The 27,295-nt window shown below is 42.4% G+C and overlaps 1 protein-coding gene across 1 annotated transcript; it reads right to left on the bottom strand.

Annotated features, from left to right (window-relative positions):
* Positions 1-14,305: 14,305 nt before the first annotated feature.
* On the bottom strand, positions 14,306-23,813 carry ATF3 (activating transcription factor 3). The gene is made up of 4 exons (XM_038133202.1): positions 23,686-23,813; positions 19,198-19,441; positions 18,217-18,324; positions 14,306-17,248 (listed from the first exon to the last, which is right to left on the bottom strand). Exons 2-4 carry the CDS (start codon positions 19,435-19,437, stop codon positions 17,051-17,053), a joined length of 546 nt encoding a protein of 181 aa, XP_037989130.1. The 5' UTR covers positions 19,438-19,441; positions 23,686-23,813; the 3' UTR covers positions 14,306-17,050.
* Between the last annotated feature and the right edge of the window lie 3,482 nt (positions 23,814-27,295).

Below are 27,295 nucleotides of genomic sequence, written 5' to 3'. Positions count from 1 at the left end.
ACTGCCATCTTCATGTTCCACTCTAGTTAAGGCAGCTCGCCGGGCAATACCTGAAAGCTGTCAGAAAATCCCAGTGTTCGTTAGTCACAATCATTCGGTCTATAAATTGCCATCAGGGACTCTCCATCCAAACAACTAGCAGGCTCAGAATTTTCATTTACTGGATCCGGGCTCTCTGACATGAGGGGAAGTCCCCGCGTGTGCCAAAGCGCGGCGCAGGTTTGACACGCCTGGAAGTCCCTCTCTGGGACGTGCAGCCCGTGTCCGTGCGCTGCCGCACGGCTCCTGCGGGTGTTCCCCGGGCACGATCGGCTCAGCAGCCCCGGGACACCCGCCCGGAGCCCCGGCAGGCACAGCGGGGTGGCCGGGCTGCGGTGTCCCGGGGCAGGGGGCGAGCGGGGCCGCAGCAGCGCCTCCACGCCCGCTCTCCCTTCGGCCTGACGGAGGGGCTGCCCTCCTTCTCCCGGCTCTGGGGCTGTGCGGGGCCGGGCCGGGCCGCTCGGGCCCCGTGTTCCGCCGCGGTGGCCGTGGCCGTGCCCTCAGTGTCCCCAAGCCGTGCCCGCGTTGTCCCCAAGCCGTGCCCGCGGTGTCCCCAAGCCGTGCCCGCAGTGTCCCCTGGCGGCGGCGCGCCCGCCCGGCCCCGCGGCAGCAGAAAGCGAAAGGCTCTCGGTGCACGGAGGGAGTTTCGGGGCCACGGTGAAGAGCTCGACAGCGATCCCGGCTGCCAGCAAAGCAGTGAGGGCAGCGGGGCGAGGGAAGGGATTCTGCCTCTCTGTCTGCTCCGCCTGGACCCCTCCTGCAGTGCTGCATCCAGCGCAGGGAGGACACGGACCTGATGGAGCGAGTCCAGCGGAGGCCACCAAGTGGATTGAGGAATGGAGCATCTCTCTTATGAGGAAAGGCTGAAAGGGGATTGCTCAGCCTGGAAAAAAAAACCAAAAAAACGCCTTTGGGGTAACCTAATTGCAGGTTTTTGGTACCTGAAGGGAAACTACAAAAACAATGGAAAGGAGCTCTTTACAAGAACATGCAGTGACACGACAAGGGAGAATGGATTCAAACTAAAACAAGGGGGAACAGCTTCAAACTAAAAGAAAGTATGTTTAGATTAGATATTAGGATGAAGTTCTTTGCTGTGAGGGTAGTGAGGCACTGGCACAGGTTGCCCAGAGAAGCTGTGGATGCCCCATTGTTCAAGGCCACCTTGGATGGGGCTCTGAGCAACCTGGTCTAGTGGAAGGTGTCCCTGTTCATGGCAGGAGGTTGGAACTGGATGATCTTTAGGGTCCTCTCCAGACCAAGCCACTCCATGATTCTATGATCCAAATGCCTCTTCCTGGTGAGGGAAAGCTTGGGCCAACCCCTGGCCCACCCCAACTTACGGGCAGAGGGTCTCCCTGCCAATGAGAGAGGTTGGCACATCCCTGAGCTGCTGTAAGGAAACCTGCTGTGGGATTTGGGCCAAAGTAACCAAGTTTTTATTATTGGATAAAAATAGAAAATGTATAAACTGCCTTCCAGCCCAGCCAATTCAGTCTGAGTTTTGGGAATGTGTTGAGCTTTAATGATCTGCTTCTGATGATTCTGCCCAGCCTGCTGCAAGCAGCCAAAACCATCACTGTTACAAGAGAATAATCCTCATTCCAATAGAAATTCCAGCAGCCTTGGTGTGGGTAGACAGACTATCTGCTTAATGTTGGCTTACCATTAAAGAGCCAAACTCCTCACAGCGTACTGCATGCAATGCTGTTTCAAATTAACTAAAACACTAGAATCACATCCAGATGATGCAAAACAGACTTATATTTTAGTGCCAGAAATATGTAAAGGTCCTGCACAAGCCATGCATAATAATTGCATCTTTTTGGCGCCAGCACTTGTACTTGTTATTTGCTGACACGGTGCTGAGTTCATCTGAGAAGCAGAACACGTTAATGCTTCAAAGAATTGTGCTTGTTGTTTGGAGGAAGGGAGAGGAAACGGAAAGGCTACTTACACTTGGATATTAAGTGTTAATGTGCTGTCCTATCTTTAGTCCGTGGGGGAGAAGGAATGGGGCTGCTGTGAATAAAGTGCACTTGAAAGCTTGTTTCACTTCTCCTTGGTGCTGCCTACTATGCAAGCAGCGAGTATCTGGTTACCATCCTTGAGCTGTTCACACAAGCTGATCTGCCAATGGTTTGATTGAGAAACACACGCTGGAAATACCACATTTCATAGAAGGAGACTGTGACAGAAACCCTACGTTTGGGTTCTATCTTATTTCTCACTATCCTTACTAGAAATGAAGCAGCCCACAGCTTTGTGACTCAGTGTTGTGCTGCTCATTGCATGCTCTCAGCTTGTGGTGAAGCAGTGGAAGTGCTTTGCACACAACTGAGTTGAAAGGTCTCCGTGTGAACTAGGTTTTTCTGGGTTTGGGTGACCAAATTATGTACAAGAACCAAGCCACCTGATAGAGGAAGATTAGATTGCAAGAACTGAATTTTGCCTTTTGTTGTATCTCTTGAAATCAGGCGTCAGTGTCATTTATGACAATCTTACTAGGAGCAAAAACCTTCATCCCTCATGTTGCCTATGAAAAGAAGTGATTTTGCATTATGTTCTGTCCCTCTAATTGTCCACAGTCCCTAATAGTTCCTTTCCCCTATTTTCATTCCCGTGGATGGCGACTGTTTTCCTTAAAAAAGTCAAAGGAGATGCAAGAAACCATCTTCTTGCACAGACTGCATATTCTGATCCATGATTTATCAGAAGTGAGGGTATTTCAGGGAAGTGTCTCAGAATCATCTTTCTGGGAATGGTAATTTCTGAGGGGGGGCCTGAAATAATTTTTCTCTTTCAATATTTTCTCTTATATTTTTGTCTGTAGATTATGTTACTGTTTACGTCTGTTCCTATTTAAAAACAGATGAATATATTTTCCTCTGCCTTAAATAGTCTCACAGCTTTTTGGCACAATTTCCCATCTTTACCAGCTCAGGACTATAGGATATAAACCCCAGAGCCAAACTTCAGTTTTTTGAATCTTTCAATCTGATAAGTATTTCTGGCATTTCTCTGCAGAGGATGTTTGCCATCATTTGTCTTGCTTTTTATTCTGGTAAAATAATGTTCTCTGTTTTGCTGTATTAGGTAAATGGAAATTTACAATGGTAGATTCAAAGAGAATCCTTTTCCCTCTCTTTATGAAGAAATGCCTCCCTCTGAGCTTTTTATAGAAAACAAATCCAGATTTTCAGGGACTGGGACAATGAGGAACTTCCTGCTCTAGGAGAAGTTTTGGTTCAAGACCATCTAAGGAACCTAGACCATCTAAGGATGGTGCACAAGGCCATGGGAGCTGATGAGATGCATCTGCACATCCTGAAGGAAGTGGTTAAGCACTATCCATCATACTTGAGAAATCATGGCAGTCCAAAGAAGTTCCCACTGGCTGGAAAAGGAGAAACATAACCCAGATTTTAAAAAGGGAAAATCCAGGGAGCTACAGGCCAGTCTGCCTGACAAAATCATGGAGCAGATCCTCCTGGAAGCTGTGCTAAAGCACATGGAAAATAAGGTGATTTGCAACAACCAGCATGGCTTCACTAAGGGCAAATTGTGCCTGACAAGCTTGGGATCTTCTGCTATGCAGACAGACTGAAAGGGTTGGGGCTGTTCAGCCTGGAGAAGAGAAGGCTCTGGCTCTCACATTCCAGTACCTAAAGGGGGCTACAAGACAGCTGGAAAAGGATGTTGTGCTGTGTCAGGTAGTGATAGGACACATAGCACTGGTTTTAACCTCAAGTACCCTGTTCTGTAAAGCAGGGTGTAGTGAGGTGGGGATTGGTCTTTTCTGCTGTACCTACACTGAGAGAACAAGAGGCAATGGCCTTAGACTTCCATGTAAATATTAGGGAAAAAACTCCACTGTTAGGGTGGTCAGGCATTGGAATATGTTGTCCAGGGAGGTGATGGAGTGACCATCTGTGGAGGTGTTCATGAGGTGTCTGGATCTGGCACCGGCTGGTGTGGTTTAGTGGTTTAGTGGCATTGCTGGGTGGACTGGATGATCTGGAAGGTCTCTTCCAACCTTGATGATTCTATGATTCCATGAAAGAAGATGGCATCAGATCAGTTATCAGGAAGAAATTCTTTACTGTGAGGGTGATGAAGTGCTAGAACAGGTTGCCCACTTCCACCCCTGGAAGTGTTCAAGCCCCAGGCTGACTGGGGCTCTGAGCAACCTGGTCTAGTGGGAAGTGCCCCTGCCCAGGGCATGGGGGTTGGAACTAGATAATCCTTCCAGTCCAAACCATTCTTTGATTCTAGGACTGTTTACTGATCAAAATTTATGATTTGGAATCTCTAGCTGTGTGTAACCATCTAAAAACTTACAGTCAAGAGAAAGGTTCAGATACATACTAGCAAGAAAATGACATCATCTTCTCTGGGATGAACAAAACCACAGATGCTCCATTTAAAGCCCAGATTGATCAGAATTTTTTGAAAGGCTGAAAAGGATAACTTTGCTTTGGTTTGTCTCTTAACAGGTTGATGAAAGATGAGGTAATAGGAAACTTTCTGTCTTTTCCAAGGGTTAAGAAGCTGAGCTTGAGCTCAATGGGCTGCTTGCTCCTGGTGAAGCCTTGCATTACAGGGGTTTGTTCACCCATGTCCAGTGGGAACAGTTATGTGGCAGTTAAGTTTACTGAAAACTGAAACTGGTATTGTAAAACAATAGCAAGAGGTTTTTAGTGCCAGAAGTTTGAAACAGACTCTTTTGCTAATTACTTTTTTTTTAAAGAGTCCTTTTTTTTCCTATTTCAAAACAAAAACAGTTCTCACTCTTACTTGTGAAATGTTCTACTGAATGAGAATGTGTGGAGTTCTACAGATCTCCCAACAAGCTTCATGTGCTGGGCTTCCTGTCCATTTAAAATGGGAAAACTACCTTGTGATCGAATTCCTTGGTCCTCACACAGAAACTGGGAATTGAAGTAACTCTTCGTACCATGTCTGTTTTTTCCTAGACTGGATTTTAGCACTTCAAAGAATGGCCCATTACTTTGTATTTGTCTGCTGTTTGGTGGCATAAGAAAGCAAGAAATTTATGTGTGGTTTCTAAGTAGTGTTTAGTACAATGAAGACTGAGACAAGCTTAACAATGACTTATATCATGGTGTAAGTTTCTCATTGTGTGTAAATTATTCCTAAAACAGGAACATGTGAAAAATGCAATAACTGCAGCTAATTCAGCCCTCAGCAAGTATGCAAACAAGTGTACTGGAGATGCTTAAGAGGAAAAAGTGAGGAAAGATAACCTATATATTTGGGGAGAACAATCAAATCTTAAACTTTCCTGTTAGTTATCCATGTCACCACAGGCTGGACCTTAGGTGCTTTTGAAATAATTGCTGGTAACCATGAACTCAGCCTTCCTGCGGAACCCGTGGAGCATGTGCTCAGAGCAGCACCACTGGGAAATGTGACTGAGTTTGAAGGAGCTTGTTGCACACTAGGCTGAGTTGGCAGTCTTGGGAGCTGCAGGAAAGAGAATTTGTTATAGATGTGCGGTTGGCTTGTGTTTTGAGTAGGGAGGTCGGGACCCAGAGTAGGAGGGTAGGCTACCATAAAGCTAGCTGAAAAAGAGGCAAAACTGTAGTTTTCTAATTTCTCTTACCCTTTACTGTAATACTTCCAAGTTCTGCTCATCCAAAAAGACAGAATGCAAAATAAATGTTTTATTTCCCTATTGGCCTTCATCTTTCTCTGCCAGAACAGTTTTTGTGGCATTGTTGTGATGAGACAGATTTTTTTTTTTCAGCTTCAAACTGTAGTTTACCTGCTGAGGAGGGTAGCTATATATCAATACATAATAGAGAGTTTGAAAGCAAAAACTTCCAGCCCAGTGTCACAATGCTTGCTCTTGAGGTTGCTATTGACATGGATATCCTTGCTCTTTGTCATCAGGCAGATAATAATTTATTAATTTTATAAGCCCGTATGTGTTAAATTTGTGCAGGTCACTCTGCTCAGCACCTGTGTGTGAAAAGTTTGTTGTCTTAGGTTGATTCTCGTCCTACATACTCTGAAGAATAACCACTGAAGCCTATGATTTACATTTCTTGGACACCAGCATCGTAGTTTGTACCACTATTTAGTCACTGCTAAATGTGACCCATGCAGTTTTTGGAGATGCATATTCCTACCCTGCTTCTGAATTTAGCTCACCGCACTCTTACTAAGTAGAAGTCTGGAAGGGACAAAAAGAGACCTCCCTCTGAAATTTAATCCAGATCACACATGTGGTGGTGTACGGAACAAGAACCACAGAGACCTCTGCCAGCCCTAGATCTTATAAAATCTAAACACACCAATAATCACTGAGGTTATTTTTAAATGTTTAACATGACTCTCCAAAGACATACACATTTAACATCTGTATCTCTTTAAAGAGTTATTTATTCTAATATATCACAGCTCTGGCAGTAATTTTGTGTTAATTGCTCAGAACAGGCTGAACTTCGGAGGGTTATAAATTTCAGTATGACATGTACTCTGGGTTTGTTTTAGTTTTGCCTTTTTTTTTCTCCAAATTTACATATACTGAATAGCCAATGAACCTGACATCATTGGGAGCTCAGAATGGTTGGTGTCTGTCCATTTCACTCCGCAAGTGTGGATTTATGGCCATGAGTCATGGAAGTAGAATTACCTTTTCATGAGGTTAGCGTGATCTGTCTTTCCATATAAGATGCTTCTATGGTAATGTTGATCATGTTACTAGGGTGATGTAAAAACATTAACCAAGTGTGTTTTACACAGAATTCATTTTAAAGGAAACTGGGCATTAACTTCTGTTCCCTTACTAATGCATATGCTTATCCATACTTAGAAATACACTTTAGTGCTTGAATTTTAGTCCGAGCACTAAAGTACCTTAGTGGCACTTAAATCCCCAAAAGGATTTAAGCCATAATTCCAACTCCATGCTGCCTAACCCCAAATTTCTGTTCTGTTTCTGCCCATGCACAAACGTCAGGATTTATCACTTGCATTTTCATTCTGTGTGCTCGCATGCACCCGTAGCTCTAGGAATGTGCTCTGAGTAGGAATCTGCCTGCCTGTCTGACCATCAGGATCTAACTTGGCTTTTATTTTGACCACACACACATTTCATGAAGCCATGGAATGGTTTGGATTGGAGGGGACATTTGAGACCACCTAGTTCCAGTTCCTCTGCCATGGACAGGGATACCTTCCACTAGGCCAGGTTGCTGAAGGACTTGGCCAGTCTGGCCATGAACACTTCCCGGGAGGAGCATGGAGCTGTGCCATGGGAGCTGTGTGTTTATTTAGAAGGCTTGCTTAAAAAATTCACAAGCCAGTGGTTTTGCCACCCTGATTATGTGGAAGGCACATGCTAGTCAGGGGGCTGTGGGCATCGAAATCTCTCTTTAAAACTCAAGGTTCTTTATCAACTCTGGCAGTTGTTTTTTTTTCGGCAGGATGTCTTGTTCAGCCCCTGCATTCATATCCTTCTTTCATTTGCGTGCACAGGAGTAGTGCATTAATGCTTTACTACTTAAGGAGCAGTCTGGAATGCCAGACATAACTGGATAGCCTCTCAGCAGCTACAACACTGATTAAATGTCTGTGAGCAGCAGAACTAGAGGCTTGGCAAAGAGAATAGAATCCTACAGTGTGCTCAGTGTCAGTGAATATTTAGAGTGAAGGGGTCAGTTGTGAAAGAATTTAATTTTAATTTTTTTTCTGCTTTTGCTTGTGGCAGGTTGGCTTTCAGAAGGAAACCATTTCCCATATTTGTATTGCTGTTTCTGAACAAGTAGTGTCCAGAATGACCTTTCCTGTGCTTTAGGAAATTGTTAAACAACAATTGTGAATGCTGGTGGGGGACTGTGCAAGCAATTTGGAAAATGAAACAATTAAATGCATCTTAAAGTACCTGTAAAAACCCACCAATCTCTAAATGGCTTTAAAGGACGGCACTATATTTTTGGGAAAATATAGAAAATGGTCCTACATCAATGTTCTGTGTCCTTCTTCTCAGGTGCACTTATTGCTGTCCATGGACATTGTACTAGGTTTGTGTGGCCAGGTTTTGGTAGCATTTCCTCCTTTTGAGTAAGTGTTTGTGCAATTTGATATCTGCTTTGGCTTCCTGTAGAATAGTTTCCCTTCTCTTTAAGGGAAATATTTTGCTGTGTGCTGCAAACTAGTTTTGTAACATTCTGCTCATTTGAGTATCGACTCCTAGAAAGATGGGAAGTGTCAGTGCAAGAGGAGGGGGAAATGGAGGTAGGAAGGGAAAAATGCTGTGAAGAAACTCAGATAAAAGTAATAACAGATAAACAGAATGCTTCTTGGTGCTTTTTGCTAGATGCAGAGAAGCATGGTATTACTTGAAAGGTGGGTACATTTTTTAAAATAAATCTCTCCTTCCTTTTGTTACTAATTTTAAGGATTTCTTTTTTTTAACTCAGTATTGGTAAACCCTTCAGAATTAGAAAAGATAACTGGTTTCTCTCACCACCTTTTCCCTGTTCATAGATAGTTTTACTGCTACAGGGAAATGTGGTGTGGCCAAGCTCAGACATTCGAACAAATACACCCAACACACACCCATGCACAAACAAACAAAGCAGAACCTTTGATGCTAAACATGAAAAGTGAACAGTCTAATACACTAAATTTATTTTCTTTTCTATTGGTTTCTGAAATTAGTACACACAAGTAATTTTTCTAAGTCTTTTTCTACAGTCATGAGGAATGACGATGTCACACCGTCAGATGTGGGGCTTGGAGAATGTGTGACAAACCCAGGGGGTTAGCAGCAAATGTGGGAGTTACCGGCCCTGTGTGATCCACTTTCCATGGTTGTAGTAGACTAAAATAAGAGGGGAAGTTCTCACCATGCCAGAAGCAGAGGGCTGTGCTTCTCCAAGGCAGATGAGAAAGGAAACCTGGTTTTAGCCGATGAAAGGTAGCAGCATTTCATTCAGCAGAGAGATTATTGTACATTTACTTGTTCCCAGCTAACTCCTGCTCTCATCTCACCTCTCAACCAAGCAATTGTCAATGGATGGAGAGTTTGGACTGTGGTAGTGGTTTGGATAACGGCATCCAAAGCACACGTGCTCTTCCCTCACAGAAAAATGTCTTCTGTGTGTCCAGGGGAACTCTGACTGAACTCTTTCAGTTCTACACGTGGGCAATTCTGCGTGTAAAATAAATCCTTTGGAGGCAGGAAAATTGGCCAAATGTACATTTCCCACTTAGGTTACAAAATAGCCTGTAACTGTTCTGTAACCTGGGCAACTGATGTTTTATTTGTATTATACAGAGGATTCTTTTATCTTTTAATGCATATTTGATTCACAGATTGTTTACACTTGTGGTGTCAATATTGCTGGTTAGGATAGAAAGTGCAAAACACATTAACAACAAAAAACTCCCCACTCAATTCCCAAACTCAAACAAACAAGTGAAAAAAAAAAAAAAAAAAGAAAGAAAACAAACAAACTAACAACACACACACACACACACACCCACCCCAACAAAAAAGACCCCAAAACACTGTGAGTTTTCCTGGGATTGAGAGGAGTACCATTAATTACCAGTGTTTTAGATGGTTTCACTTGACTGTAAGTGATAATCACATGGCAATAAAATTTACTCTTCTGTTCAGGAGCTTTCTGGTGACTTAACACAATTTGTGAATCTTCATAAGGCTGGCTCAAAAGACCCAGCCTTCAAAAGTAAGGGATTTTATTTTCCTTGGAATGAAGAAAGGGTAGAAAGAATGGTATTATTATCCTTGTCTTTCAGATGGAGGAATTGAGGCATTGGGTAGTTTGTGTATTTAAGTCACAAAGCATAGCAGGAATTAAAATCTGATAATTAGATGTGTAATGACTCTTTAATGCCACAGAAAATCAGAAAAGTAGCTGACAGACTCTAAAAGCTTCAAATGCGATTGAGAATGATGAAGACCCCATTGCAGGGGACATTCAGGAGATGGCACTTAGATCAGAAGCCTATCAGAGGGAAGCTGGGGAAATAAAGTGGCTAAAGGAACTGAAAAGAATTCTAAATCACCCTTCAGATATATTAGTAATAATTAACCTGTTAGAAAGTCTAGCGAGAATTGATGATCAGGGTACAAAGGGAGTACTCAGAGGTCTGAGAAGATAAAGATATAGAGATAACTCCCCAGCCAGAACCCTCTCCAGGATAGGACAAAGAGAAGAACACAAGCAGAGGATCTTTCTGACACTGAAGTGACTATAGGTTGCGTTTTTGAGAAGAATCAGCACTAACCAAAAGAGTTTTCAGTAAAAAGCTCAAACAAAGTGCAAAAAGAAAATTGCTGAAATACTAAAATAATGCATAACATTCTCACTGTCACTCTGGCTCAATCTTTGATAGTATCTGAGGACTGGAGGGTGGCAAATACGCCACCAAACTTTTTGAAAGGTTCCAGGAGAATCCAAGGAACTATAGGCCTGTAATCTGAACAGGCGAGTTAACGGGAATTAAGATAAAGGACCTGTCAATTAGTAGGTACCTAGAGAAATACTTGAAGAGAGCCAGAGTGGATTTTATAACATTTAATGCAGGCTTACAGTCACATCTGGAGTTCTTGAAAGAACTGGCAGATATGTGGATCAGGGATATCCAGTAGGTGCATTTTATGGCACCTCTAAAAGGGTTTCAGTGAATTCACTCAACAAATAATTATTTCAAGAGACTGAATAGTTATGAATAGAGAAAATGCATATATGTGATTAAAAGGTAGAAAAGAGAGTAAAACTAAGCTATGAACTCTCCCCTGAGGGGTAGGTCATCTAGTGATGTTCCACAGGGAACTTTACTGGGACCTGCAGAGCTCAACTCTTTCATGAATGATCTGGTTGGAGCATGAGTAAAGTAGCAAGAAGGTTGATGATGGTGCAACTTTACTCAGGACAGACAGGAGAAAGGCAGTTTCAGAAGACTGGAAGACTTTATATTTACATTTTGGAAATAAAAATAGATTGATACGATTCAGCAGATAAAATTCAATGTAAGTAAACATGAGGTAGTGTATATGGGAAAAAATCAGTCCTAGCATCATATATGAAGAGTTTGCCTTGAGTTTATCATTGCTGCTCAGGAAGGAGATCTCGGGATTATGATAGATTGTTGCATTGTGTGGGACTTGATGCTGGGCAATCATCAAAACTGCAAACCTATTTTCTGGAGTTCTTAGGAAAGGGACAGTGAACATCAAGATCCTTTTGTATCAATCCATGGCTTGACCACAACTTGAATACTGCTAATGTAGTTACAGTTCTTTTATGTTAAAGGATGAGAAAATGGTTAGGGAAAGGGTTTCTTTTGTCTTAGGAAAAGTCACGATTTTCCCAGAAAAAAAATGGGTAAGAGGGATTATCAAGGATGTAAAATGGCTGCCAAAAGAAAAAAAAAAAAAAAAGAAAAAAAAGAAAAAAAAAAGAAAAAAAGAAAAAAGAGAAAAGACTGCTTAGGCTAGGACAAGCAGATTTACTGGGAACAGGGTCAAACAATAAGTTTTCCTCTTCTAAGTGGTGATAGCCCTATGGAACTTGCTGCCAGAAGTTACTGCAGATGCTGGTACTATGGATGAGAAACCGGTCAAAACATTTGACAGAAAGATCTGTGGAAGGGTACTACCTAAAGAATTCATGGAAAGCTTGTGTGACTCACCAGCTGAAAATAGTTGGTGTGGGAAAGCACCCAGGGGAAGCATACTCGCCCTGTTCTTATTCTTCCTTGGACAGCTGCTTTTGATCAGAGCTGTAGGAAGAGAGCTGGGCTGGGTGGGCCCTTGGAGCGAGCTGCTGGGGCTGCTCAGCTGGAATGCAGGCAGCTACGTGCCGTGCTAACCTGGGCAGCAGAACGAGAGCCCAGCTGGCTCTGCATGAGCCACCTCAGATGCCGGCAGCGGCCCGAGCCCCGGCTGCACGCAGAGCTCATCCTCCGGCTGGCACCGGTCAGCCTGAGCTGAGATTCTTGCTGTCATCGCTGGGATGGTCCCAGCTCTGAGCTAGCTGATAGAAAATATTGCCATTCCTCACTGCTATTTGCTGCGTGGGCATTCCCACCCAGAGGGCACAGTCGTGCACCAATTATTTTGGTGGAGTCTACAAATATAAAGATGCTAAATTATCAAAGGAGAAGAAGTACTCCAGCTTTAACTCTCTTAGTTTGCTTCCATTTTCTATTTATTTATTTCATAGATCTAAGGATTTTTTTTTCTGAGTGTCAGCTCTAGTACACTTACATTGGGGTCTGAAAATCATTAGGCTGGATCACTGTCAGCAATAGTAAATATTTGCAGCCAGAACTGATGCTGTATTAAGAATAGATTCCAGTGTATTCTCGTTTTCACTGTGATGGCTTTGAAGCTCTAATAGCACTGAAAATTAGCAAATAACTATTTTTATCCCTAGAGTCAGCAGTTCTGACTCAGAGTGTCCATTAAGGAAATGAATTTTAAACAACAGGATTCTTAAAAATTATTGTCCCTCATTATCTTAAATACACTTAAAAAGGAATGGCATCTATTATAGAAATGAAAATATTCTATTGGTGTTATTACAAACTAATGAAGACTGTTCGAAAGTAGTTATGTTAATTAATACCGTCGCACGTGTAATCGCGGGATGATTCTCAAGGTCTCCAGCTGGGGGCACTGGGCAAACACGGAAACCTGGCAATGGCCCGCGGGAGCGAGACTCGCACCTAGACCACAACTGCGCTGCAGGGGAGAAGGCAGGGAAACCAAAACCAAGCAAAATGGATGTGAGATACAGTCATCACCCTGGATTTGAGGATTTCCTAAGACGAAGTAGATTTTACTTTCAAAACTCTTTTGCTAGTGACAAACAGTTGTAAGCTTTTATTTTCATTATTCATAAATCATTCAGATTCTTTAGAAAAACCATCCCTTTAATCAATAACTTCAAATTCTAATGGGCCCAGGTAGAAAAAGTATTGTAAATTTAAATTTGTTGCCATTCAGTTTCATTAAACATTTCCAGCCTTGTATAAATCATTGTCTCTACCTACCTTTAACATTGCTATTTATTCATTTGTATCAGGGAAAGAGCTAGAAAAGAAACAGAAGATGCTCCTTGTCAAAGTACATTGTATAGCCTAGCATGCTTTGAGGTCTACATGGGCCTGGAAAGAGAGATTTAGCATCTAGAACAAGACCTGAGGAGAAGGTGTGGCATACAATTTCTCAAGGAATACCAACTGTGCCATTAGGAATATGTCAGAGACCAATGGTGGTTTCATGCTTTCAACTCATGCCATTTAAAAAAAAAAATACAAAATACCAGTTCGGGAAATCGTAGCCCTAATTTTGTTGGTAAGGTTCTCTAAACCAGGCCAGGCAGATGATTTTGAAGTTGGCCAATTTAGTGTTAACTGGGTATTCAAAAGCAGAGTTTGATAGCAGCTATAGGAGAATGCCTGAAAGGGTGAATATACTTACGGGGACTGCACAACTGTAAATGGATGGACCAATAAGGAAAGTAAACATTCAACGGTGCCAAGCTCAGAGTAGCCCAGATCTTCCTTCCAGATGATATTTTTAACTGGATTTTGCAATAGAGCAATGGATTTCCTGATCCCTGGAGCTCCTGGCCTTCTATCTGGCCTCTGTGTTACAAGTTATGACTGCTTGCAATGGATTGAAGCCAAAAGTTTTTGTCCACACCACCGGCTGTCAAAACACAGGGACTTCTGTCTGGGTGTGTAGATACTCAGTTTTGGAAAAGCAGGAGGGAACATTTTGTTCATCTTTCCTCATGTTTCTCCCCAGACACACCAATACACAGACACAGAGAAAAAACCCAAAGCCCTAATCATGCCATACTTCCTTAGTATCTTACATGTAATAATAGAAAGCGATCTAGAAATATTAAAGCTTCAGAGTAGCAAAAGCATTAAACTCATTAGGGAATCAGAAAGTTGAAAAACCTAACAGCTGGTTGGTTGCAAGGTTAGGAAAGGTTCAGGAATTTCCAGTCCTTTAATCTAAGCTCTAGGCCACAAATAAGAAGTTAGCCTGGAATTCACAATCAACCTTGCAACAGCAAAATTTTGTTTACACATTGACAAGCTGTGAACAGTACCAGTTTCACTTTGTAAGATGCTCATTGTTGCAAACCTGTAAAGAGTGTTTGCTTTTTAATCTCTCAGTGTTGTTTCAAGAGAATGAAGTTGCTCTTGGACCTTGACATGTAGAATGAATTAAATGACACGTGAATAAATATATATTAAGTATTTTTTATTAAAGTATCAAAACAAACTTCAGAATAGAAAACAAATTGCTTTTTAATGCATTTTAAAGGTTCTCCTGAATAAAGTGTACTTTGAGAAAACTCATGCAACATATTGTGTAGCTGTTTAAAGACTCTTTTCCTGGGCACAGTCGAGTGACCCTGAGTACCATCATTTCCAGAGCAGCGTGCGAGAGCACGCACACACACGCACATACAAAAGCAATACAGAGCAGCTATGACTGCACATGTAAAGAAATAAAAATAGATTATCTTCTGACAATAGTAGTGGTACAATATTAACATTTGGCATGCCGAGTAAATAAGATCAAGCAACAAAAGCATGACGCCTGCGTCACCGGTGATATGGTTAAAAGCAACCATACAAATTCCCTAAGGGACACACATGAATTCTGTCATTACAGTCTCTGTGGTAACACTTTATAACCAATTGTGAGACAAACAGCCCTGTCTGCTGGTATTTGAGAGGCAAAAAGCAAAGCCAAGGTGTACGATACCTGGGCAATGCCTTGGTTTTGTATTTCCACATTACAGAAGTGAAATAATGAACATCGTTTGACAAGTTTATTGTACACACTCCATGTAGATCTGTTGTCTGGTAAACAGCTGGCCCAATTACATGCAGAACTTGCCCTTTAAACCAGAGAAGTTGCCACAGAGGCTCCAAACTCTGCTTACAGAACATGAAAAAAACTCTCAGTGAAGTCAATAGAACCTCCTTCCAATATACAGAAAGATCATGGATTCTTAAGACAGAATTGGACCTAGAATGTCACCTTTGTAATACATTCATTTTTCAGATACATGAAGTACATACCTTCAACATGTGATATAGGACATTACAATATATCCAGATCTTAGGAAATGGTACTAAGTAGTTCTGTTGCAGAATATAACAATCATACGAGGACCAGGTACAATATGTGATGGACTCATGCGAGACTTGCAGGGTAAGAAGCTCATGGCTGAGGTATCTTCAAGTTTAGCCTTTAGAACAAACACACAATTTCAACACTGCAGAACTGGTGTAAAATATTATGCACTGTAAGCTCCACTTGTATTTTGCTTTGTTTAAATTGTGACATTGAACAGTCAGACACCACTGATGGAGGTACGAAATGTTGAAAGGTACATTATCTGCACCCAATCATTCCAGACACTCAGTGCCTCATCTTCAAAAAATATGAAGGATAAGTGTTTTTAACAGTGGTGTCTCAAGTACAACTGGTGAAGTTTAGGAATATATAATATTAAACACCAAGAGATAAAAGTAAAAAGACAGCGCAACACTTGTGTTTTCAGTTTTATCTTGCTCGCAGTATTTATTAGCTCTTCTCATTATGATATTAGTGATAAATAAGGATAATACTTTTTTTTACAAAAAAAATTGTAAGGGTATATTTTATAGAAATAAACAATCTGAGAATTTCACAGAAACATCAGAATTTCAACACTCATAGCTCCAACTGTTTTGTCCAGCAGCTCTTCTACCAGTTCAAAAACATCCAAGGTTAGTATTTAATAAAAAAATTAAACAATTATTCACTACATCAAAACTCTAGCCTCCTTTAGATTCTAAGTAACACTTTTCATCGACTGTAGTTGCCACTCAAATGTAAAACAAAAGTAGCTACAATCGTAATTTTTCCCTCTGAGTCACCTGGCAAAAGGAACTAAGCCTGACCAGGATGGAAAAAGCTTTGCCAAGCTCTTATGCCTGTAAGAGCTATCTGCATGAGCAGACCCACTGAAATCCACTGAACCTCTTCTGTGACTGAGGGGTAATAGCATTAATTAAGGCTTGTAGGATTAGATTCTAGATGAATTAAAAATAATATTTATTTTTTCAAGGTTCAGGAGTCTGGGATTCACTCCTGCAGCTCTTTACTTGAGCAAAACCTCTATCAATACCCCATGCACACTTAGTTTCTTCTTTCCAATTCAGTGGGTTCGATTCACCAAGTCAGTAAGTGATGGTACAAGGTGCTCTTCAGCAATTCAATGAAAAATTGTAGTCCCCAGGGGGTAATATCTGGGGTGATAGCTCATAAAATACAAGCTAGGCTACCTAGATGTTTTGCAAGAAACATTTCTTTGTCACACTTACTAGACCCTTCAAATTCAGCCACTGAGATGAGTCACAGAAAAAAACCCACATGAGTGGTGTGAAAAAAATGACAAAGCTTGGTTGGAACTACAGGGTTGCGGTTTTTTTTTGTGTGTGTGTATGTTAGGTTAGAATGCAATGTTACACATCAGTACCATCTGCCAGAAACCATCCTCCTGGAAATTTAAAAATACTCAGTCTTCTTTCCCTACCAGCAAGGAAGAGTAGTGTCCATCCAGCACAGCTGTCTGTACCCCGCGCATCACTGGAAGTCATAGTGTTCTAGCACAAACCTTGTGAGTGCAGATACTGTATACTAGCAGAGCTAAAACTTTGGAAGCTGTTGTCTGTAGCTCCTAGGAACAGCAAGTATGACAGGTGCAAACCCTACATTGGAGGCAGAAGGCTCTTCAATTTGATTGAGACCAGATCTTCCAAGGGCAAGAATCGCCGTCAAGCCAAAATGATTCTTTCCACTTATGAAAGCAATCTGCCCTTTCTAAAGGCTCTTGACTAATAGAATCCTACACATTATGTCAGACTCTCCCATGGATTCTGGTAGCTGTTAAAAACATTTTAAATATTTCCACATTTGTCGTATCACTTAACCTTGTAATGTGCCTTCTTTGATCTGTTGAATAAAAAGATTTCTTTCATCTTCAGGTGTCCTTCCGTTCTGTGCACGGACTATACACGTGGGCCTGTGCAGATTGAGCATGTATATCAAATGCTGCTTCTCATTCTTCAGCTCCTCGATCTGGGCTTTCAACTCCGCATTGATCGTCTCCAGCTTCTCTGATTCCTGGCACAAAGGACACACACAATTTTACACCGAGCAGTTCAAATAGCGAGTCGCTGTTTTTTTCTTATAGTTGCTGTCTTTTATGGGTGGGAAAGCGCATGGCTGACAGAGAAAGGAAGCACACGTGTTTAGTGTGCTGTAATGATGAAACTGTACATTCCCCAATCAGTAATGGCCTGAAAACCAGATTGAGAGTTACCTCTTTTGGCCTCTAGAGAACATAATGGAAGTCAAAAAGCGAGACTCAAACTTGTATTCACTTACAGTGACAGATACCCAAAGCATTACTGCTATCTTCTGCAAAATTATTCTGAGCTTTTAGGTCAAAAATTGATGCAAAATTTTGGGTCAAAAATTGACGCAAAATTATCAACACTGCTTTTTAACTCCTTGAAACATCAGCTCACATATCTATAAACCCATGTTAAGCTAGCAAAGTACAAACACAGCTTTTTTCCCCTGCCCCTAGATATAGGCATATATAGGCCTGTATACCTAGATACAGGCCTGGTGCTACTGAAATACAGTTTTATATCACAGCACAGGAGGTGAAGATGTGACTGGGCTCCCAGGACAGAGAATTCAAGCTACCATGCCACTCTGTTCATAAAGAAGTCAGAAATTTCTTGTATGTTCTTGTGGGCTCTCCACAGTGAATATTTTATCAAATGTGATTTTACTTCTTTTTGTGTGCAGTGTACCCATTCAAATTAACATTATCCCCACAGACAAGATGGGTCACTGAAGCAGTAATCGCTTTTCACTCCTACCATGCTTTCACTTTAGGCCAGTTTCAACCAGGTTTGGATTTAATATATGGCATGTTTATTTTTCATAACTAATGTTTTTAAGGGTTTACAGAGTTTTGAGGGACATCTTTTTGATTTCCTACTATGACAGTACCCTATGCTATCTGTTTGGATCCTGGCAGGATGACAGATTAAGAACAATTCTAGACAGTCACTTACTTTTTGCAAACATTCTGTTTTTTCCTTCTTTTTGTTTCGGCACTTTGCCGCGGCAATTTTATTCCTTTCCCTTCTTCTCTTTTTTCTTTCATCCTCTTCAGGAGAAAACTGTCCCACAAAAACAGATAAACACAATCCATAAGATGCTGTAAACAGGAGAACTGTATTTTGATAACTTCTGGATTTTTAAAATCAACATGGAGAGCGCTGTCAGTGCTCACATCATGTGTTACACAAAAACGTGATTCTGACCTTGTAGAAGGGTAGAAACTCCATTCGAAATGTCAATAAAAACCTGACTGGAGCGGGGTTGTATGTAATCTGTATGATGGCTCATTTAAAATCAGTGGTACTCAAAAAACTTTCTGAATGTCTCCCCAGCCTCCCACACCTCTGTCTCTCCTCCATTTCCCAGGGAAGAAAAGCAGCAGAATGGAGGATGTGTCATGAGTAAGGCAGCAAGAAGTGAGTGAATTAAAGGCAGCACTGAAAAGGGCATACTGTCACACTTCCTTCTGTTTCCTGAGGAAGCTCAGACCAAGGTGTAACTCTTTCATCAACCAAAGCTATTTCTCCACTTTCAAAGAGGAATGCTTTTCATGGATAGTGTCATCTTTAAGCAAAAACATGGTGTGGGCACAGTAGGTCCATGTCTTAACTCCCATGGGTTCTGCTGGACTGTCCTCAGGGAAACAGAACTTCAGCAGTGACTTATTCCAAGCTCAGCCACCACTGGGCAGGGAAACCAGATTAGCACTTGCTCTAAGCACTGTGAAACATTGTCTGTAGTCCATAATCAAATATCCAACTATGAGAAATACCAGAGGGTTTGCCTGAAGCACTCAACAGAAAGCCAAGCAGCTGGCTTAAGAGGAAACAAGTATGGTACAGAGGGTTGTCTATATACAATTAGTGGTCTTGTGGCAAAACTTTGTTAGAGGATTAATAAATCACACCAAAACTCTGTTTAAAGAGCCCTACCTCTGTTTTCAGCATTGATGTTTCAACTGGCCTTTCAGAAACAGTCACCGTGTCCAAAGTGGAAGACATCCTGTGGAACTGACGCTTGTTCTGAATGGCAAACCTCAGTTCCTCCTTCACCAGTGGGGTTAAATTTGTGAAATCATCAAACCCCAGTGACCCTGCAGGGGACAAAGTGGGGACAATTGCGGAGGCGCTGACTTCTAATGCAGATACCTGGCCTGAGTGCTGGACCATCATTTTGCTGAAAGATAAAAAGAGATAATATTGATAGTTTTTCAACAACTATAGAAAGGCAAATAATACGTCTTAGAGGTAGATTTCATACTGTGTTACAATGCTTCAGTCCCCATTCCTAGTCTACCCCAATTTCTCAACAGAGACAAGCAGTTAAGAATTTGGACACTAAAAAAACCTTTATGATAAGTCAAAATTTTATAAGTAAGAATAGTATCAGCACATGGCACAATTTCTAGGTCTTTCTGAAACTTAATATTTAAAAAATTGTGTGCAAGTATGTATACTATTAAGTTTTAAACTGGTAGTGTGTGGCAAATGAGAATCGAGTGAATAGGAAGAGAAAGAAAATAAGAACAAAAATCAGAAAGCCAAGTAGTGTTATTATTAAAAGCATAGAAGAAGAGTATCTTCATCTTCAGAGCTATACCACCACAAAGTCCAGCTTCAAATGGACAGAGCATACCTTGTTCTCAGCTACAATTAGCTCAATGAGTTCCACTAGAAACTGAAACTTGCTAACCACAACAGGATCTGTCACAAAGTTATCATACTCAATTTTACACACAGTTGTAAATTTGGCTATAAACCCCTGAAAAATAGTTAACAATAAGAGCTGACACAAAGGCAAAAGTCTCTACATGCTCTGTGGCTCCACAGCACAGGCTGAGTTGGAGGGATTGACTCATGAAAAATGTGAAGCCATTTTTTTCATTCCTTTGCTCTTGTAAAATTAAAAACTGTCCTTATGTGCCCTCTACGAGAGGCTTGAAATTCTTAAATATTTATGGCTGGGTCTTCTGCTGACATAAAACAGTGCGATTGAAGACTCTTTAGGGGAATTATGTAAATGTAAACCCGTGGAGAAACCTCATTTCTAGTAGATTTCTGAAGAAAGCAAACCTATCCAACACTGCTCTCTACTTTTTTCTTTTTAGTCATTCTTATTATTTATTTTTAGCCAGTTTTGAAGGGAGAGAGGCCCTATGTACTTTGTGCAAACTGGTGGCCCCACTGAGGGAGAAAGAGGCAAAACTCAGCAGTCAGTCATCCAAACACAGTGGGTTTGCTGATGCACACATCCCTGCAAGTCACAGCCCATCTCTCACCCAGCAGAGGCGAGATAAGAGGTCTGGAAGAAAACGGAGCACCTTTTGTGCATGGTCCAAGGGACAAAAGGTGCAAATCCACAGGAAAACAGATTGTAATACTTCCCTGGTTCACAAAGTGACTTGTGTTAAATTGGATTTTACTATGTTGGTTTTCCAGCTGTCTTTGGTGCCTAGATTTTCATTGTTGTTGTTGTTGTTGTGGGGTTGTTTTTTTTTTTTTTTAATAGTGGTATGGATAACTACAATATGTAATTATCTACTCTGGATTAGAACCACAATAATTACAGGAAAGTCAATTGTAATTAACTTAGTGCAGGTAAGCAAACAGCTGCCTCAGGGTAGCAGTGTGGGTGAGCTAAATTTCCACATGGTCAACCTAGAACTGCACAGTTCCCTGGACGTTACTTCTGGAACCCAGCAAGAAATATTTGGGGTCATGTGCCTTGAGAAGAAGATAGAATTTGCTCAGAGATATCTAAAAATACACTGTAAATCCACACTGGTGCAAATGAGAATAGGACCTGGTTCATCGCTGTGAGGCAAACATAAGAATCAGAGGAGTGTGAATTGCCTGTTGCTGGAAAATATCAGGTCCAACTGCAGTCTTCCTCACTTCTTCCTCACCCAGTCACCACAGAAGAGCTGAATATTTCCCAAAGTCTCGGGGTGAAATCCTGACCCCTGTGAAATCAAAAGGACTTTTTCTGTTGACCTCAATGGGGCCAGGATTTCACCCGTAGTTATTCAAGATGGGGAAATTATTTGGAACAATTTGTTATTCAGAAAGACCTTGGGAAATTTATGTAATTCTCTTCAGAAAGCCCCTGCTCATGAGTCACATTTAAAGTACTGATACAGTTTAATCCTATAATCTCAGAAAGCTAGCAGTTACTCTTTTCCAGCAAGTCAGAAACGGCCCTATTAATTTCCAGCTAAAGTCCTCCCAGTATTATTTACCATTTACCAACATTCAACCATTCAACTAATTTAAACAGGCTAATTCCAGATGACACTGAACCCCTCGCTGCCAGCAGAAATTTCAGTTATTTTCACTGACTCAGTGTCCTTGAATGCTGGTGATGGCTTCATTCAACAAAGTTAATTCTGTATAATTCAATCCAACCAGGATTCTTAAAGTAACGGTAAAACTGTTTTTCCAGCCTCTAAGATAATTAGTTTGGCTAATAATTTTCAAGCTCTGCTACTTTACTCAATTATTTTTCAGTTCAGGTGAACTTTTAATAAAGGCCAGCAGCAGCACCAGAGGAAACCAAGAATGTGCCTGAGAAATTGCGTTAATTGTGGATTTGTAGTAGTTCGTGCTAGATGTACCACAAACACCACCAAAACCCTGCTATAATGGCTTCAGGTCCTCTCACCCACCTGTCACTGGTGTGTAAAAGAGGAGTAGTCAGGTGCCCAGAGCAGGAGAAAGTGTCCTTGACCATAGGAACTTGCTGCTCTCCTGCCCGGACAGCTCACTGCCCTCCCAATTATCCTGAAATGCATCTCTACTTGCTCCAAAAAGGTAGATGTTTTGCAGTTTCTGAGGAACAAATCTGTTTTCAGAAATATTTTACAAATAGGAAAATTACATTTTACTATTTAAAAAAAATGCAACAAGTTGCCCTTTCTCATCCCAATTTTTATACAAACTGTCCTTCTGTCCGAAAGCCATGCAGAGCACTATCTCATTTCCTCTGGGTTTGTGAAGGCTGGGGAAACAGTAGGAATAAGAGTATCAAGCCTTGGAGCGTGATTCCATCCTGGCCTTTCTGATACAATCTCTGTTTACTGTGTTAGACCATGCACATGTCCCGCAGTTACTGCCACTGGAGGTGCTGAACGCTTCTCAGCCCTGCACTGCTACTGGCACAGTTTGTTCCCGGGCTGAGTTAATACTTCATTGCTTTAGCCTTACTTTTGGAATTCTCAACAGTTTTACCCTCCCAATTCAGGTAAGTTCAAACAACTCAATTCATTCGTTCTCCCTCTGCTTTTTGTTTGTTGTTTTGAAGACGATTCTTTTCATCTACAATGAGCTTTTACGTCTCCTCTGCCAAGATTTTAAAATCCGAACAGGCTTCCTAGCTGCGCACTTCCATTATTTAAGGACATTCTTGTTTAATTTTAATATTGAAAGTGACTACTTTCAGTTTTTTCTTGCTTAACAGCAGATGGCTGACTGTGCTTCTTGGTTTTATTTCTTCATACGAATTCCTTTTCCTCTGGTGCTGATGCAATAAACCTTGATAACCACCGAGGTTAATCTTAAACAGCATTAAGAGCAATTACAGTTCACAACCTCTGCGCACGCTAGTTGACCTTAAGTTTTCTGACATCCCACATCGCTCCCGAAGAATTTTCTGCTGCCTTTCGGTTTCTCAAATGCTGTTACTAGGAGAAAATCGATTTCCAACAGGAAACTCGTTCTCTGAAAGAAGTTGTCCCTTGTGTCATGCCTGATTTGCTTAGGCAACAGTTCAGCAACTGATCTACCTCACGCCAAGACAGCGGGACAGAAAGGAGAGCGGATATCCCTGGCCGTCACGAGAAGTTCCCGGTCGGTTTACGGGAATATCAGAGATAACTCTAGAGTCAGCAGCGCGGGTTTGTCACGGCCTGGGCTGTCCCGCCACAGCTCGCCGGTCGCTGTCCCCGCGGTGCCGCCGCCGGCTGTCCCCAGCGCCGGGCGCGGCCGCTCCGCTCGGGCATCCCGCGGCTCCCGGGCTCCCGGGGCCGCGTCCCCGCCGCGGCCGCCACCGCGCGGTGCCGAGCGGCGCTGCCGGCCCGGGGACGGCCGGGGCCGGGCGGGCTCCCCCGGCGCTCACATCTGGCGGCAGCCCGGGCACGGGGTTCCCCCAGATGTGAGCGCCGGCACGGGGCCGGCGCCGCCGGGCGGGCGAGAGGCTCCGGCGGAGCTCGGCGGGGCCAGGGGCTCTCCCGGAGCTCACGGCGGGCGGCGGCAGCGCCGCGCCAGACTTCGCCCGGGGCGGCGAAACTTTTGCCGGCGGCGCGGCGCGGGTCCCGCGGCGGGCATCCATCCCTCCGCGGCGGGACGGGACAGCCTCCCCGGAGCGCAGCCCCTCGTCCCGCCGGCACGGGCAGTCCCGGCCGCTCCTCTCCTGCTTCCACCTACCTTCCTCCCGCCGCCGCTCTCCCGGCAGGAGGGAAGGGGCTCCGCAGCCCCGCCGCGCTGCGGTCCGCGCTGCTCCGCCGCCTCCTGCGGGAGAGCAGCTCCCTCGGCTCCCCGCTCCTCTGCCGCTCGCCCGGGTTGCATCACCCCCCTTTTATAGCCGAGCGGGCAGCGCTGGTATTTACTCTGGCGGCGAGTCCCTGGCTGATGTCATGCTATTAATAGCCTCTCCGAAAGAGAGGGAGGAGGGAAGCGGGCCGTGGCGGTGATGCAAGGCTTCCCCGCCGGCACGGCACGGCACCGCACGGCACGGAACGACACCGCCGAGCCGGGCCGGGCCGGAGCGCGCCGAGCAGCATCCCTCGGCACCCCGACAGACCCCTTCGCCTTCCCTCTTCACCGCTCTCCCCTTTATTTATTTATTTATTTTTATTAAGACTCTGAGAGTTTCTTTCTCCGGGCCATTTTGCTTCTGACAATAAATCAAAGTGTCCCTCTAGCGACAAAAAACAAAACAAAACAAAAAACCCAACCAACCAACCAAACAAACAAAAACCACCCCAAAAACCAAACCAAAAAAAAAAAAAAAAAAAAAGGTGGCAATTGTGTTGTATTTTTTTGAAAGGACTTTCTCTAGAGGAAAAAAAAATTGTTCTTGCCCTCCCCGCCCCCCCCGCCCCGTTTCGACCGTTCTCCCTCCTCCTCCCCCTGCTACTTTAGTTGACAGCTAAAAGTTCATCTCACATAAAGAAGAAAGCCTCGTTTTTTACTCTGAGGAGGAAAGACCCGTTTAATTAAATTATAGAAAGCTAAAAATACCACTGTTCGGGGTTTTTGTTTGTTTTGTTAGGGTATTTTTAAAAACTTTTCTTAAAACACAGCAGCATGCGATTTCCTTATGATCTCATGAAAAAAACAGGGGATTCCTATAGCAGAGAGGGAAATATGGTTGTGGCTGTGGTAAAGGGGTTTTAGTTTACTTCTTTTTTTCCCCTCTGGTTTGTTAACAGCTAGAAATTACCTTCTAACAGCCTTCAATGTGCTAGAAAATATGACGTTAAAAAAACCCAAAAAACAAAAACAAAACACTGAAAAAACCATTTAGCTGGGGGAGACACAAAAAGCTTACAAAGACAGATGCATGGGATTATCCAGTACAATATTAATTCACATATAATACATGCAAATTTGTTATTAAGCCAGTCTTCAAGTGTCTGTACTTGACTTGGAAAGACCAGGATATTTTATGCTTGAGTACATTGTAACTAAACCAACATAAAATGTATACCTTCACATATAAAATGTATATCCCAATCAAGTGCTCCAAACGGTTCATTAATTTTATAAAGTTCAATTTGCCAGTTTTGATAATAGGTAATAAGACTTGAGTGGTATATTCTGGGATATTTTAATTACTTGGAGCATTTTGTCAAGAATACAGATTAGTAGTAGAATAGTAGTTTACAGAATAAGTAGAATATAGAATAATAACTTCAAATCCCTCTGTATCTCCCTTCCATGTGCATGTGGTTGTCTGGATGTATATGTGTGTGTGTGTGTATATATATATATATAGATAGATAGACAGATAGATAGATAGGTAGATATAAATATATATTGGCCACACAGTCTGGAGTAGTAAACTTAGGTTTTTTTAATGTCCAACTGCCAGTTACTTTGCAAAATTAACACTCCTATTTCACATTTATTTGCCCGCTCTTGAAAGAAAACTACTGCTCTGGTGGGAAAGGAAGAAGTCTGGAGCAGTGACGTGGGCTTCCCTCCTGTGGAAGGTGCAGTCGCACCCTGTTCTCTGCAAACAAAGAAGTGCATTTTGTGAGGGCAGCAGTGAACTCCTCTGACCTACCTGGCAGCTCTCCATTTACAGCTCCTGTGAGCTACAAGCTTTTTTTCTTTTTCACTCACCTATAGATAAAGCATTCTTAGCTCTATCAAAACATAGTTATTGCTGCATTTTTATCAATCTAGCTAAATCAATGTCAAGTGTAATGCCTGGCAAAAAAACTTTGCTCTTAAAGGGTCTAGACAAAGCTTTTTATTTCACCTTGGTACAGCCTAAGAAATTCTTTTTACTTCAGAGGCACAATTTTATAATTCATGCTGTGCTCAAGGACAGCTGGCACTGTTTTTCTCAAGCCTAGAAGAAAAAAAAAAAATTCCTCTCAAGCAGAAGCCAAATGTGGAAAATTTCTTCCCAAAAGATAGTTGGTTGGAAAATTTTAAGCACTGTGGAAATGTGTTAGCAACATCGGTTTTAGTGGCCAAGAACAGGTGCCTGCTGCAATTATGACAGAAAATTAGCAACTGTCTGTTCTTATTTATTTAGGTAGCTGTATCAGAAGTGGGAATGTATTTAGAGTATTTTCAGCTAAATAAAGCAGTGTTGCAGAATAGTTGGGGGGGAAAAAGCAGCTCTCTCCTTCCATGTGGGTAGAAGTACCTTGGAAATCCAAGTGTTGTTATCCAGTTGTGGATGCTCACTGACATCTACTTGTTTGCTACACAGTGCTGGTCCCACCACTGCCCATGAGCTGCAGCCAGCTCTAAAATCTGACAGCAAACCAGTTGTGTTCATTCTTGAACTTCTCCTGAAGTGAGCCAGCTCCTCCCTGCAAAGCAAACACAGAAACTGTTCCTGTGCGCATTTGAGATTAGGCCACTGAACATGTCCTGGCTTGAAACTCTTCAGTGAAAAAAGAAAATGAAACCACAGTGAAAAATAAACCCAGCTCCACTGTGTCATATAGGTTTTATCCAGATCCCTTTTGAAACCAAAGTTAAGTGAATCTCAGTTGGATCACACCCCAGTTAAAACAAACAAACAAACAAACAAAAATTAAAAATTAAGACCATCAGGAAGTTAAAAGTACCACCCAGTACACCCACCAGATGCTCTGATGTTCTTGCCAGTTTAATTTTCCATCTCATAAAACACCTTTCATTTGCCTCCCCCTGAACATTTGCCGGACCTTTTCCAATCCATGTCTCTCTTTCCTCACAAACTGCAGGGGGCAGATCCCCTGCAACAGCATTTTTTTGACAGAGGTAACATCCATGTTCCTAACTTCTGTTTCCCTTAAGCCAGGTACACAGCTCATCACTCAGACTGATGGGTACTGCGTTCTTTCCTCTCTGCAGAGAAATCAGGCTGAATACCACCCCACAGGGTGGTCCTTGCTGCCCTCCAGCAGTCTCCAGTGTGGAGAAAAGAATTCTTTCCTTCACCTCTTTCTGGTGAAGTCCTGCCTCCACATCCCTTGACACTACTTCACACACTGTGGATATTTGATTAAAATGAAAATATGGATGTCTCATTACTAAAAAGAGCTACAGACACCATCATACAGAGGAACAGACCCCCAGTCTCACAGCAGAAACTTTCTCCTGTCCTAACATTTATGCTACTGCAGGACATCAGTCAGAGCAACACAAATAAAATCTCCAAGTCCCATCCAGATCCTATGTTGGTTTCTGGTCACACAGTTCCATTAAACCCATTCAGTCTGATGAAAATATAATGAGATGTAAATAAATCAAATGTGTAGTGATAACATGAGTAAAACCTGCCTCTCTGTGTGTTTTGTGGTTTGAA

The sequence above is a fragment of the Motacilla alba genome, chromosome 3 (assembly GCF_015832195.1).
Source record: "Motacilla alba alba isolate MOTALB_02 chromosome 3, Motacilla_alba_V1.0_pri, whole genome shotgun sequence".
Taxonomy (NCBI): domain Eukaryota; kingdom Metazoa; phylum Chordata; class Aves; order Passeriformes; family Motacillidae; genus Motacilla; species Motacilla alba.
The sequence above is the reverse complement of the archived record's forward strand: the minus strand, read 5'-3'. Positions and strand labels throughout refer to the sequence as shown.